We start from the raw sequence: 16,404 nt of genomic DNA, 5'->3' as shown, positions 1-16,404 counted from the left end.
CTGAAATTTTGTTTACTTGTTGGACAATATTTTTTCATAGATAAATATGTACATTGGATCCTTGCCTAAAGGCCTCTGTGGTAAAATTTTCCCCCTACGTCTCCCTTCATTGCTATTTGAAGTGAAAGATTAAGCTTATACAATAGGGATTTCCAGCAGAAATCTTCAACATTTAGCTATAAAGAGAATCGATGCTAAAATATATAAAAAGCTATAGGTCCGACCTTTAATTAGGTAAGAATTCCGTAACTATCTGAAACCCTCATCATTCGTGATTCCAATAATTCAAATGATTATAAAAAAACGGGGTGTTTTTTTTTTTAAATAACAATATTCTGATCCGATTCGGCTGGCAGCCAGGATCTTAAAAACGGAATTTTGTTGAAAATTTTCATTCTTGGAAAACTATAATTTATTTTCCATATCCACCTATCTAGCTCGCTATAAGCATAAATTATTCAAACCAGTCGCGGAAGACCCATTAAAATGAATTACACAAACTATAATCGCTGATGATGTTACAAGTTCCCCAAATTCTGAAACTGCAAAAGAAATGAGAATGAAGAATTCTTTTAAAAAAGCTTCAGAAAAACCTGACACATCTGGTTTGGTTTGTAAGCGCTGTTTAAACAACGATCTCACCATTATTCTAGATTCTTCAAGTGAGCATGAAAGTCAGGAGGATACATCCTCATTACTTTTTATTAAATAAAATTTTAAATTTTTAAATTCAAGTACTAAGTAAAATAAACATTAAAAATGGCTAACTTTAAAATTTTTTTATTTACCTAAATAACTTAGTTTACTTATTATATTTACTTCTTTATTTATTTATTTATTTATTTTTTCTTAAAAATACTTGACTTCCGCATCCGCATTCACATCCGCGGATGTCTAAAATTTCACATTCGCAACATCCCTTGTACATACATACACTGGCGATCAAACGTGAGTGCATGCTGATTTTTGTAAACATTTGTCGTTTTTAAGTTAATTTTTTTTTTTGTTATTTTTTTTGATAAAAATGTTGTTCATTCCATAACCAGAACTTAAAAAATTCCACAAATTCTCCTCAAAATTTTAAACTTTTTAGTCTGAATATTTTGAAAAATTCTGGGTATGTAATTCTAATAAAACAGGTGTAAGTTTTAAGCGGCCAAAAATAGCTTTGCCTTTTAATAATTTCTCTGGCGGCTTTAGCGTTTTTTTCATATAAAAGGGGCAATTTATAATAACTGGCGTTGATTTTTTTAATTTTGTTTGCAAAATGTCTTACGCATTTAATTCTACAATTTACTTTTATATGCTAAAATGCGCAAAACCCCGTCAGCAAAACCAAAATCGCCTAGATTTTTAGCGGCTTTTTCTAAAAATTAAGATGAAAAAGCTCAAAATTAAGTTAAAAATTTGTTGAGTTTTTCAAAGTTTTGTATAAAGTTAAGGTTTGTATCAGATATGAGAATCTAGTTCTTTCGAGTTTAGAAAATATTTTAGGCTACATTTTATTTCGTGTAGTAGATGAGAAATTAAAACATCGGTAAAACATCGATGTATCGTTTTTATAACCGATGTTTTTTAACATCGATGTTTGTTGTGGGAGCATCGATGTTTTCAAACAAAAAACTGCTATATACCTCTTTCGTATGCTCTCATCTGGATTATGCATACGGTGACCATATTAACCAACGTAAAATAAAGGACATTTTTTCAAAATGATACATAGGTATAATACAAGTACCTCAAGCATATCGTTATTTAGATCAAATTTACCAGTTAATTATACTATTTAATTGTGTAAGTTCCCCTTCTCGAAAAGCGTTGTAACCGGATTTTAACCGATTCCGAAAAATGAAACCAAATCCTTATAAAGCACTTTGTCATCCTTTGCTGCCAAAATACCTTTATCAATTTTCGTACTACACGACGAAGCCAGCGGCGGTATATTGTTATTTTTCAGTGGAACTGGAAACGAAATAAACTGGCGAAGGTTGACATTATATTTTATGAGGGGTATTTTATTTTTTCATATTCTCTGTTTAAAAATTGACCTCTGCAAAATCGAAAGCACATTTAAAGGACAGTTTAAGAAATAAAGGACAAATGGCGTCCTTTATTTTGAAAAAAATTATAAAGGACAGGGGGTTAAAATAAAGGACTGTCCTTTAAAATAAAGGACGGATGGTCACCGCAATTATGCAGCAATAATCTGGCGTCCTTTCCATCAGTTCCATATTGATAGGATTGAACGCGTTCCGAAAGTGTTGCTCAAATTTGCCAACCAACGTTGACTGCGCTTCTCTGATCCCATACCCTAAAACCTTTAGATAAAAGAAGGTCAATATTGTATTTAACTTTTATTTTTTGCATTATCCAAGGATCGTATGACTGTCCGCAGCTTTTGGGTACAATAAATTTTAATGTAGCGAGGAGGTATCTTCGTGCTTCCCTGCTTTTCTATGCTGAAAGCTTCAGAACGAATTATGCGCGTAATAATGCCGGACAATTTGTGAATTTAACCAGGTCTCAACTCCTATCAACCTCAGGGTAGCCAACTCATTTTTGAGTATTCCCCGATTTCGATAATGAAATTCCCCGATTTTGCCCGAAATTTCGTAAAATTTTTTCTCACCAAATTTTGACAAGTTTTCACAACTATTATTGTTTATTTTTATTATTTAATTTAAGTAATTTTTTTATAAAAGTATAGTTCATCCTTAACCAAAAACTGTGCAATATTTAAAAAACAAATTCAGCGAACTTTCGTAAAAATTTCGAGCTTAATAATAATATGTTGAGTAAGGAGGTTTGTAGCCCACTCAATTCTAGTGTAATAAAGTGCAAGTTTCAAGTGGCTAAAAATTTTGGTTCGGTAATTTTTAGCCATTTGAAACCTTTTCGTACTAGAATTGAACAAGCTACAAAACTGCATACTCAAAATCTTTCTAAAAAAATGTTATTATAAAGCTCGAAATTTTAAGGAAAGTTCGTTGAATTTGTTTTTTAAATATGGCACAAAGTTCGAAACATAGATTTATACGGTTCTTGTTAAAGGATGAACATATAAAATTAAATTAAAAGGTGCCAAAAAATTCAAATAATAGGTACATAGTTGCTTATGTCACAGCGTCTTAAATTTCCCACAAAAAACAGTCCATTCCCCGATTCCCCCACGCAAACTTAAATTCCACGCAAATCGGGGAATTCCCCACGAGATGGCATCCCTGAGCGGCCTTGGTTTCTCCCTACCGAAGTCAATTTTTACTAATATTCTTAATTTGGTGCCCTAGCTTAAGCGTTTTTGTTAAATATAAGAAATTATTGATTCATAGACTGATTGATAAATACATAAAGCAATTATTGTTTCATAGACTGATTGATAAATAAATAAATAAATAATAACATAAACGGTGACATAATCCCAAATTTTAAATGGTTTAAAAACTAAGAAATAAATTACAAAATAAAGTTTGTGACTTATTTAAAATTAGGATAATTATACTAATTAGGCGATTGGGATACTTTTTATACAGCAATAAGAACATAAGGCTAAGGCTTCTGTAACTATTTCCCGTACATAAGTAAGAAAGAGTGACTTCTAGTTTTTAATTTCGCTGGTATAGCTTCTCTAAGCACCGTATTGCTGCGTTGAGGATTATTTGCAAATAATGCTAATGGCTCTGCAAAGTTTTCTGCTGTCATTCTCATCGCCAATCTGTATTCCGAGGGATGTTCAGAATTCAGTTTCCCCAAAAGTATTGCTGGGCCACATTTTTGTATTTAATCGGAGATTCTACCTACGATTTGTGTTAACCGGACGTTGAAAAACGGCCCTAATTGCTTTTTCCTGAACTAATTTTTCAGTCCTGTTCACTACGACTCATGGTTAACGTAATGATGTCTAATAATTGAATCTCTTTCATTGTCACTGTATTTTTCATTTCACGGTCTTCTGAACAACTGGCATATTGCCATACAATCGTCGGCAGTCGACGTGCTAGTCCAGCGCTGGCCTGACTCATTGGACTGGCATGCTACTGTCATAATGTAAACGGGGCATTATGAAAAGAATTGAATTCAAAGGTATAACATGAACCATGGAGACGATAGTATTCTGGTTTTCCGTTCCTTTCGCTGAATTTCCACTAGGCATTAAATATGACAAAATTTTTAATGACAATGTTAAGCATTAAAAAATATCCGTGCCATTCATAAAAATAGTCTTATGTCTGTTTCCACATGGCATTTTTCAAATGGCGCACATTTTTTGGCATTATAATGCCTAGTGGAAATTCGGCATTAACTACCCAGAATTACTGCGGACGACGGTAAAGCGGTCGGCGGTAGGTAACAGTTAAACAGTTGCCGCAGTGAAATCCGTCAGAGTAAACGCGATTGCGGCGCATGTCGGCTTCCGTCAGTTGTCATTTTGATTTGAAAATTATAATGAAAATTAAATATTTTTTTCAGTACGTTCGTGTATGTAGATTTGCTGGAAATAAAAATGGATGAAAACATTTTCAAACTTGTGAAAATAATAAAATCAATCAACACTCGATAAACATTGTTCCGTCCCCGCTGGGCGGTAAAAATATAAATAAATTTAAATCAACCGAAAACTTCGGCGGTAAAAACGCTGCCACCGCAATATTAAGCCATTCTATATGCCTTTGTGAGTTTTAATTTTGACAGCGGTTAACCGACGATCGCTTCACCGTCGTCCGTTGCAATTCTGGGTAGAGCTTTACATGAAATAGAGGTAACTACAAACACATTACATTTTGGAATATAAATGACTCTCCAGAGTGGAGCTTTCCCCTCGATGAGTGTTTCAACAAAATAATGTCCCGTGTAGTGCTCACACATTAAAGGTAAGCATAGGACTTATAGAAGAGATTAGAACTCGAAGTGGCCTTTTAACCAGAGTTGAGCAAAATTTATTCGAATGAAGAATGACAAATTAATAAATTGTGTTTCTTGTTATTCGTAAATAATAAATAACTTTATTTATTCAAAGAAAAACTATTCGAGTGGAGGATAAATTATTTTAATTAATAATTTTTTAATTATTTTATTTTTAGATAAAACAAGTAATCTTTGTATAAATTATTTTATTCGTAATTCGAATAATTAATGAAGATAAAATAAGTAATCTATGTATATACATAGATATGTACATATATGTATTTATGTATAAAATGATAGCTGTTTTCGTTGTTCGGAATTAACTCAAACCCCTGTATACATTTAAGTCAAATTTTCGGAGGTTATTCACTGCGTATAAAGTCCTATTAAAGGCTACAAGAAAACTCGTTGGTGGCGATGGCGCCGAGTTATTTATAAAAGTCGTATTTATGAACCAATTTCGTCCAAATTCATGTGTTCTACCTGCACGATGAAAAATACTTATGCGAAAAAGAGCCGCTAGTTGGCGGNTGTAATTTTCGATTTTCTTTCCTCAACGTTTAAGACATTGTGATTTAAATAATATCAACAAAATTTCTGTGAAAAACCGAAACCGAAACCAAAACCGAAATAAATTTTGAAGAACGAAACCAAAACCGAAACCGAAACACTTGGCAAAACCGAAACCCAAACCGGCACGTTATTTTGAATCGGTTTCATTCCTTGATTTAGAAACCCCATATGTCTGGGCTTCTTGTTTCCTATGTTTATATTATACTAATTTACGATTTCTCACGTCGTCATACACCCTAAATGCAACCTTGAACCTACCTCCGCTTGATGAAATTGCTCGGGCGGGCATTGCTGCAGAAGTAAGACTCAAGGAAACCAGCTCATGGATATTTTAAATTTGGCGAATTAGCAAGGAAAGTCGGACATCCTTCCAAGAAAGACAACGTGGTTGGTACATCAATGGCCAAATTTGAACGTGCGGGAAAACTTTTCGTCCTGTGAAACATCGAGGATTTTTGGCTCTCCTATAATACAAGAGGCACACCTGANATTTCGTCCAAATTCATGTGTTCTACCTGCACGATGAAAAATACTTATGCGAAAAAGAGCCGCTAGTTGGCGGTGCAGTTGAGTTATTTAGAAAATCCGTATTTATTGTACAATCAGGTTGCAATTCATAATGGCGCTGCAGTCCAAATATTTNGTTTCCTATGTTTATATTATACTAATTTACGATTTCTCACGTCGTCATACACCCTAAATGCAACCTTGAACCTACCTCCGCTTGATGAAATTGCTCGGGCGGGCATTGCTGCAGAAGTAAGACTCAAGGAAACCAGCTCATGGATATTTTAAATTTGGCGAATTAGCAAGGAAAGTCGGACATCCTTCCAAGAAAGACAACGTGGTTGGTACATCAATGGCCAAATTTGAACGTGCGGGAAAACTTTTCGTCCTGTGAAACATCGAGGATTTTTGGCTCTCCTATAATACAAGAGGCACACCTGAGCTCTTCAGCTTCCTTATAAGGACTTTTGTTGGCTTACATGACATAAGACTAGAGGTTGACGCATCAGACCAATGTTGTAGTTGCAAGATCATAGAAGAAGATTACGCACGCTTAGAATAGATCTCACAGGTGGAAATAAGACCGTCGGTAAAGCTCATGAAAACGAAAAAGATTTTTTTGCATATAACATCAGAGCGATACTATTTTTGGCAGAAATATGTGTGAGAAGGGTTCTGCTCTTTTGTTGTTTCAACCTAAATGAAGAATTTTTACTTTACCCATATTTGCTTTTCAACGCTATTGCATTGGCCAACGCAAAAGATCTTATCAGCGGCCGCGAAACAAGCGCGAATGGGCTAGTATTCTTGATCCAATAGCACTGTACAGCACTCGGCTGGGTATTGGACCAAACCAACTTTTTTTAAGAGATTGAGTCATAAGTAAAAAAAGTAAGTTCTCCGTTTTTCGAAGTTAGACTCCGAAATCGAGATATGGGCCTTCGAAGTTCGAAATTGGACCTTTGGTAAAAAATTATTTTTAATTATTCCATGTACAAAGCGAAAAAGTAAAAACACAGGCGTGGTCCGTCTTTCTCTCTTATTCATATGGTATATAACTTTTTTTATGAAAACTTATATTACAGGAGCTATAACGGGTCAGATCTTCGAAAAATTAAAAACTTAATAATTCAGAAAATTTTAAACTAATTTTTTAAGATTTATGTCGTTGTAAAGGTGATTTCACCTCCTTTCTTGTGATATGCATATTTGTATATTTCGTATATAAAAATTTGGAAAAAAAACACATTTAAAGGAAAAAATACTTTTTTCATGTAAAAAAAATATTTTAAGCATAAAAATTACTAACCGATTTTTAAAAAATTGGTTTCGTTGTAAACCCCTTTCTTCTGATATGCATATTTGTATACCTCGTGAATGAAAATTTGAAAAAAAACTTGAAAGCAAAAAAAATTTTTTTTTATCAAAAAATATTTTAAACAAAAAATTTACCCACCGATTTTTAAAAACTTGGCATCGTTGTTAAGGCGATTAAACCCCCTTTCGTCTAATATGCATATTTGTATACTTCGTATATAAAAATTGGAGAAAAAGCACTTAAAAGGAAAAAAGCAATTTTTTCTTATAAAAAAATTCAACAAAAACATTACTAATTAGTAATACAATTTAATACCGTATTTAAATGAAACAAATAATTACTAGTGTTTTAAGCGTTAATTTGTTCTTGTTCCCCCACAGTCCTGTTAAAAATAAAGCAAAACTATATGCAACAGAAGTCTAAGGCATATAAAGTAGAGTTGCAAATATATCGATGTCAGTATCGATATATCGAGTAATTGTTTTTTTTGCAGACATCGATATTTTTTTCGATATCGAGTATGGCTTAGCCATTTTATCATTACTTATTTTTGCGCCAAACAACATCGGCGACTGATTTAACTGCATATTTAATCTGCATATAACTTTTTTTAATAGAAATTTTTATTAAAAAGTTCGCAATTTTTAAGAAACTTTTCTGATTTTTTTTTAATTTTTGCACAAATTTTGCAATTTAGGTTTATATGGCTTTTGGCTATACTTTTATAAAAAAAAATGAAAAAAATATAGAATGAAAAATCTTTGCGAATACTGGATAATATCACTGTGTGATTTTGAGTGTGGGTCACTGTTCATACATACATATCTGTGTTCGTATGGAAAAGTAGCTTATGTCGAAAGGCTGGATTTAGTATAATGCGGCATTCCCTTTATTCTTTAAACGACAAGAAATTTTTCGATGAGACTTAATAAGAATATTGACTTGCTAGTATCTTAACTATTTCTGGCACGTTTATTTGCCAAACGTTGTTCCTGTGAGTCATTCGCAATCGCATGCTGCGAATGCCGATTTATGCTAAATCCAGCCCTTCGACATAAGCTACTTTTTCATACGAATACAGATATGTACCTCATATATATAATAAAATTTTTTGACTGAGTAGATGTTTTTAAGTGTAGAATCAAAAATTAACGATATATATCGATATATCGAGTTTTTGGCTCTTAAATATCGAAAACGTCGAGTACGGCGACTATCGATACTTTTGCAGATCTAATATTTATAAAGATATAAAAACACCATGGTTTTTGATTTTTTACATTACAGGTTATATATAAAAATTAAAGATAAATTTCTGTTTCATTTAAATAAAGTATTCAATTGTATTATTAATTGTATTTTTTTTGTTTAAAATATTTTTTATAAGAAAAAATTGGTATTTTTTCCATTGAGAAAAACAAATTTTTGTATACAAAGTATACAAATATGCATATCAGAAGAAAGGGGGTTTAATCGCCCTTACAACGGTACCAATTGCTTAAAAATCGGTTGGTAATTTTTTTGTTTAAAATATTTTTTTTTGTATAAGAAAAGTTATTTTTTCTTTTAAATGTGGTTTTTCTAATTTTTTTTTATATACGAAGTATGCAAATATGCATTTCAGAAGAAAAGGGTTCACTCGCCTTTACAACGGTACCAATTTTTTGAAAATCGGTTAATATATTTTATTTCGTGAATGAATTATTTGTGAATAATTATATTACTTATAAAATTTTATTCGAATAATTATTTAAATAACAATTTATTCAAATAATGCCCAACTCTGCTTATAACTTGATTTTAATGACACTGAGCATCCTCTTTTGTTAATTAAATGTAAGATCTCTTGAAGGCTCTTTAGCAATAAGAAGGATCTCAAAAATGATGTCATGAGCATACGCTACAGTAGTCCAACAACTTTTCTACAACAAAAGACATGGGGCCATGTTAACAAATGACGAGAATAAGACCAAAAGAAATGTATTCCCGAACAATTACTCGTCCCTGGAAGACTTTATTCGTTCATACTTATGTATTCTTGTGTATAAGTATACATTCTTGTTTTATTCAATTCTAGGTTATTTTATTGGAAGAATCGTGGTCGGACCTATTTTTACTCAACGCTATTCAGTGGTGTATTCCTTTGGACCCAACAGGTTGCCATCTGTTCTCAGTTTCCGAACATTGTAACAACTATGACAGCGGCCCTGACAATGAGAACTGTGTGTCTAAAGAAGAGGTATGTACTCGTATTCATCTCCATGCGTAATTATGTACGTAACTATGTATGTATGTTACCGACTCCATGCATATAACACTCCGTCGGTGTCGTCGGCATCGATGTTTAACGGGGGATTAGCGTTAACCAGAGTTGATGAAAACGGCCCGGTTGTTCAATGTATGGTTAACACAAATTGGAGGTAAAAGCTCCAGTTAAATACATCGACTGCTTTATGGATCGCATGACAACGAAATCGTCGTCTAACTGGGAGGTAGTGATAACCAGATATTGAACAACAGGCCCTAAGTGGTTCTACCGCACCTTCTTGGGATTTATTAGACATTTGCTGGTTAATTCGCGTGTGCTCTGATAGGTGCCGTGACACAGCCGCAAGTATCGTAATCCCAATTTTGAAATTGGGGACATGTCATTCCTTATATAGTGACATAAACCCTTTTTTACTTTTAAATGAAAAGGACACAAAATTCCAAATCACTTGTATAATTTTGCAAACCAGAAGTATTTGAAATGTGCAATAGTCATGATAAGAAGCATTTTTTAACCAAGCACTGTCATCGAAGCTGACTTTGGCTCAGCGTTGCCACTAACAATTTTTTCCCCCTACCAATTTTCTTCCTAAATCCGACCAAAACCGTTTACAACCTACCAAATAAATTTCAATTACTAAAGAGCATTCAGAAAGCATACAATTCCTTTATTTAAGATTAATAGCCCAATAATATAGGTGACACAAATTTTTTTATTGATAAATTTAAACTTTTTCATACACATATTTTTCCGTAATAAAAACTTTGACAAGTATTTTTCAGTGATACAGAATAGAGCCGTAATAACCCAATTCTGTATGGGTGACAAATTTTTTTTTACTGACACATTTGAAATTTTTCACGACAAAACAAAAGAAATTCAACAAAAAGAAGCAAAAACCACATCAAATAAAATAAACACGACACTTAGTGTTATTTAGACGCAAATATTTTTTTTTAAAGATGAATTGTTTTATTAATTTTTATTTTGTTTTCAAGTAATGCGAACAAACTACAAGTATATAGATGTAAATTGTTTTGTCCTTTATTTTTTATTGAAGAATATGGTCACCGTATGTTAACTTAAACAAGGTGTTATATCATGCTATTCCATCTCAAACATACTGTTTTTAACCGACTTCCAAAAAAGGAGGCGGTTATCAGTTCGTCGGAATATTTTTTTTTATGTATGTTACCGCATAACTTTGAACCACGTCAACCCATTTCGATAATTATTTTTGCATCGGAAAGGCAGTGTCTCAGAGGTGGTCCCATAGTAAGTGCTTTGTCGCATTTAGCGTGTATTAATTTGTCTTCAAAAAATGCAGATAATGCAGACACTCTATCTGATGGACGAGTAGAAATCCAGATATCAGCTAAAATTGAGTTTTTTATAATTGAATTCATATTAATATTAGTTTTTTCACTATTTTACGCTTCACTACACAGCACAGAACACTACCGCGTGTGTCTACAGTAATAAACTTTACTATTTTTAAAGAATGTTTTGACATTTAAGTAATGGAAAGTACTATGGTAACTGTAATCAGTGAAATTTTTTTTTTGCAAAAGTTTTTTTTATAACCTTAAAAAAAACGATTTTCTTCGAAAAGCGCAATGAGTCTGCAGACTTTTTTTTTTATTTCAAAGAAAAATGCCCCTTCTTTCAAATAAAAGAATAAAAAAAAACATACTTTTACATATTTTTTTTTTATCCCTTTGTAAACTTAGGAATTTTTTAAATTTTCTGCAACAAATTTTAGGGTGTAGCAAATAGGCCATTCCAGCCAGGAAACTCAATATTTTTTAAAAAGCTCTATAGAGTGGTTTCCTTACAGATTTTCTAATTAGAAAAATTGTGTCTTAAGATAAAGTATGATAAATTGTATTTTTAGCAATTTTTTTTTAAAGACTCCAGCTAAAGGCATTAAAAAATATATAAAAAACACACAACTTTAAGAGGTTTTAGTGAGAACCTTATGAGATAAAAACAAAAACTAAGTCCAGATCCTTAATCTAGGATAAATTTCCTTTCCAACGATACCAAACACGTTGACATACGTGGCAACAATTTTTTTGATTTTTGCCCGCTCATACAGCACTGTGTGACGGTGCAATTGATAAGTATGAAGAATTCTTGAAGCAAATTAATAAAGTTGAAACATAAAACCATTTCCGGCATATTGCAAAAGTTGTACACAAAAAGAGAAATTGAAAATCAAAAAGACACCAAATTTCCGAGAATTAGTAAATTGGGGAACATATTGATTAGCAAGCAGTTTTATTTAGTTCACATGGAACAAATTGATTAGCAAGCAGTTTTATTAAATTCATATGCCAAAAGTAATTAGTAAGCAAATATTGTAACTAGAATATAAGCTTCATTTTAAATTGAATAAATAATTTAATTCAGTCTGATTCGAGAGCCCAAACCCACTTGTTGTCTTTTGGTTAATCGTGTAAAACTATTTTTTAAAAACGCCCGGACGCACGGAAATTACTTGAATGGCGCAGTCGGTAGGATCCTTGTAAGTAAACCGAAATAAAGTAAATATCGTGAACAAGGATCCAGTGATTCGAACCGCGTTCGGAAAAAAAAAATCGTTTAAAATATCCTGTACAAATAATAATTCCCAATTTAATCCTGCGAATCTGTAGCCAACGATAAGACGTTGACCAGACCCTCCAGGATATAACAAGAATAATTAATATAAATCATAAATTGACTGTTTTGAAAAAAAAAAAACTAAAGTAAATACCACAAAAAGTGCAGTGAACGCTATTCAATGAATAAGCAGAAGCCACAAAAACGTGCAGTAAACGCCTTATAGTTAAAACAGTCCAGGATACATAAGAACAACATAAAGTGCAGTGGTTTCCACCGAATATAGAACGGAAATCACCACTTACAGAAAACGTTCAAAGTGCTGTGCAAGTGAACACAAAGTAAATAAAGTGTTACACCAAAGCATTTAAATTCAACAGCACGATTTCTTCAAAGAGACAACAAATCTTCGACCAAAGGAGAATGGCTAACGAACAGATTCAAATACCCGCCGTAGACTTAGTGGAGGAGCTGGCAAGAAGAGAACAGCAGCTAGAACAAATGCGGCAAGCCTATTTAGAACTAAGGAGCAGAACGGAGGACAACAACAGCAGCAGACATAGTCTTATGAAAACCGTGAACAGTTTACCTATTTTCACAGGAACGGGGGAAATAACGGTCAACTCATTCTTCAGCAGCATAGAATACTTATTATCCACAATAAATAATAATGAACTACAGAAGGAGGTGGTTAGATCAATTTTCTACAGGACTATCCAAGGACAGGCGAAAAACGTAATAATAAACATCCCACAGCCGGACAATTGGCAGCTAATTAAGGAGACTTTAAAATTACGGTACCGACCAGACGTCGAGCCTCACCACTTATATAGAAAGGTAGCCAACCTAAAGGTAAGCTCAGTTAATGAATTAATGATAGAAGTGCAAAATATTAAATATAAAGCGGACGAACTGACGGTTTACTATAGGGGTGACCACTACATCGACTTAAGCAATATGGAGAGTTTACTAGTAAATACAATAAAAGATATGACACAAGGAGTATTACTAGACAAGATTTATGACGAAGGAAACTTGAACAATGTAATAAAAATAAGGACGAGTAGAAGATTTGAGGATAGTTGCATTAGACCAGAGTATAGGAAGTTTAAAACAAAGGGGGACAATTCCACAGATAAATGGAATAATAAGTATCCCGATAGAGGTCAGAAATACAACAAAAATTTTGATAAGAATCAAAGCACGGGACCAGGTGCAAATAATCAAGGTAATCAAAATGATGCTAGATATAATGTGTCAGGGCAATATAAGCAGAATTTTAGCGGAAGATATACTAACAATAATAGACAGATGAATTCAGGTAATTTTCAACGACAACAAACGACTGGAAACCCTAAACAGAATTCCGGTCAATACCGTCAGAATCAACCTAGACAAAACCAAGTCGAACCAATGGAAATTGATAACGTAGAAACTGACCAAGACAGATCTCGAATCGCAGGACACACTAGCAGCAGTAGCAGCCAAAATCGCTTCCAATCGCCTAGGCAAAGCAATAGAGAATCTGAAGAATATAAAGAAGTAAATAACGGAATTTTTTTATAAGGAAGCCTCGGACGGGTTACCGAGAATAGAAGTAACTATTGACAAAAAAAAGTACATTGCCTTAGTGGATACAGGGGCGAACATAAGTTTAGTAGACGCTGAACTAAATGATTTTAGGAAAATACCCCTTAAAGATGAAATAATAATCAGCACAGTAACAAGTAAGGAGAAAATTACTCATGAAGTGCATACTAGAGCACCAAAGGAATTTAATTTACCTGATAATGCGTATATAAAATGGAAATCAACACCACTAAGAGGTAGAAAATACAATTATATAATAGGAATTGACTTATTAAACCATTTGAACACCATGATAAATCTGGTGGATGGAAAAGTAACTTTACATGAAAAAGAAACAAAATTTGTAAATAACCCTTTTAATTTTAAAGAAATTTGTGCGGTGGAAGCGACAAAAGATAAAATTAAAGGAATACAGTTAGAGCATTTAAATACAGAAGAGTATAAAGAAGTAGCCAAACTACTAAAAACATTTGAAAAACTATTATTTAAAGAGGGTGAAAAGTTAACGAGCACCACAGAAATTCAACATGAAATTAGGACCACTACGGACGAGCAAATAAACTCGAAATTATACAGACACCCACCACAACATGAAGAGGAAGTTCGTAGGCAAATTAAAGAGATGGAGGAGCAAGGTATTATAAGAAAAAGTAATTCCAGGTACTCCAGTCCCTTATTAGTAATCCCAAAGAAAATCGATAACTCAGGAAAAAGAAAGTACAGAATAGTAGTAGATTATAGAAAATTGAACGAGGTAACAATCGATGATAAATATCCGTTACCTAACATTGATTCAATATTAGATAAATTGGGACGTGCCCAATACTTCACGACACTAGACCTTGCTAAGGGATATCATCAAATTACAATTAAAGAGGAAGACAGGTGCAAAACTGCGTTCGTTACACCTCATGGTCTGTATGAATTTACAAGGATGCCATTTGGGTTAAAGAACGCACCTGCAATCTTCCAGCGTCTTATGAACGAAATTCTTCGAGATTTCATAAACAAGACGTATGTTGTTTACTTAGATGACATTCTAATTTTCAGCACAACGTTGCAGGAACACATAAAGGCAATCAAAGATATTTTTAAGGTCCTAGAGAAAAAAAATTTAAAAATGCAAGTGGACAAATGTAATTTTTTAAAGAGAGAAACTGAGTTCTTAGGACACGTACTAACGAAGGAGGGTATGAAGCCTAACCCAGATAAAATAAAAGATATAGAAGAGTTAGAACTACCTAGAACAGAAAACAGGGTACTACCTAAAATTTGTCAAAGATTACGCAAAGGTAGCACAACCAATTACGAAATATTTAAAAAAGGGAGTAAGAATCAACACTAAGGACCCTTCTTATATAGAAGCTTTTGTTAAGCTCAAACAATTAATTAGTTCACACCCAATTTTAAGATATCCAAATTTCGAAAAAGAATTTACATTAACAACTGATGCATCAAATTATGCAATTGGCGCTTTTATATCACAAGAAGGACACCCAATTTGCTATGCATCAAGAACGCTAAATAATCACGAACGAAACTATTCAGCTACGGATAAGGAATTCTTAGCTATTATGTGGAGCGTGAATTACTTCAGACCATATTTGTACGGAAGGAAATTCAAAATTGTAACAGACCACCAACCCATAAAATTTTTACACTCTAAATACAGAGGAAAGGACATGTCACCACGTCATCAGAGATGGTTATTAAAACTAGGAGAATATCAATTTGACATTGAATATTTGAAGGGTAAGGAAAATAAAGTAGCCGATTTCTTGAGCAGAATAGAACATAGTGAAGAAAATACGGGCGAAAATATTGAATACGACCTGAACATAATCGACGATCTCGAGGATGATGCGTCAATGCAAACGGTCCATTCAGCTGAAGAAAATTTGCATGATCATTTTTATATCAAAGAAGAGATAGTCAACAAATATAAAACACAAATTATTTTAACAAATAATAGGACAGAAGAGATAAAAATGATACATGGGAAAAGAATTATTTTCGTTTCGGAATCTGATTTTGGTAGACTAGGTGATATATTTAGGAAATATATAACAAAGGGAAAAGTAGGAATTTTTTCGGAACTATCTGAACGACAATATAATTACTGACACTTATCCCAATTAGAACTAGAAACAAGCGAGGATTAATTAATGCAGTAGGCAGTATGTCAAAATGGCTATTTGGTACAATGGATGAGGACGACAGACAAAATATACAAGCACATCTTTTACGGACAAACAACACAATTAACCAACAAATCAAAATAAATGATTATTTCGCCTCAGCTATTGAACATCTCAAAGAAATTGTTAAAAGTGATAGAGTAAAAATAGAAAAAGAGCTGAACTCAATAAACAAATTCATGTATGACGAATATAAACAAAATTTATACTTAGATCAATATACAAAAATTCAATTACTGAAAAGTAAAATTGAACACCTTCAAGAAAACATTGTATCAGCCAAATATGGGATAATACATCCAAATATATTAACAAGTGAGGAAATAATAAAATATAATATCGATTATAATAAACTTAAATATCTACAATTAGGCACAGTAATTCTAAATAATACATATTTAGTTTTCGGCATAAAAATACCTAAAAGCTTTGAATATGTAAAA

At 32.9% G+C, this 16,404-nt stretch overlaps 1 protein-coding gene across 1 annotated transcript in view; it reads left to right on the top strand.

Moving 5' to 3' along the window:
- Positions 1–16,404, top strand: part of Hr51 (photoreceptor-specific nuclear hormone receptor 51) — a 301,348-nt gene that overhangs the window by 235,793 nt on the left and 49,151 nt on the right. Inside the window, exon 8 of the mRNA XM_017609752.1 lies at positions 9,378–9,539. Within this exon, the coding sequence (XP_017465241.1) occupies positions 9,378–9,539 (162 nt within the window). The remainder of the gene's footprint in view (positions 1–9,377; positions 9,540–16,404) is intronic.

This window comes from Rhagoletis zephyria, unplaced genomic scaffold (genome assembly GCF_001687245.7).
Source record: "Rhagoletis zephyria isolate East Lansing unplaced genomic scaffold, Rhagoletis_zephyria_1.1 Rzeph_scaffold_00253, whole genome shotgun sequence".
In the NCBI taxonomy this organism is placed as follows: domain Eukaryota; kingdom Metazoa; phylum Arthropoda; class Insecta; order Diptera; family Tephritidae; genus Rhagoletis; species Rhagoletis zephyria.
This window is presented reverse-complemented; position numbering and strand designations above follow the sequence as displayed.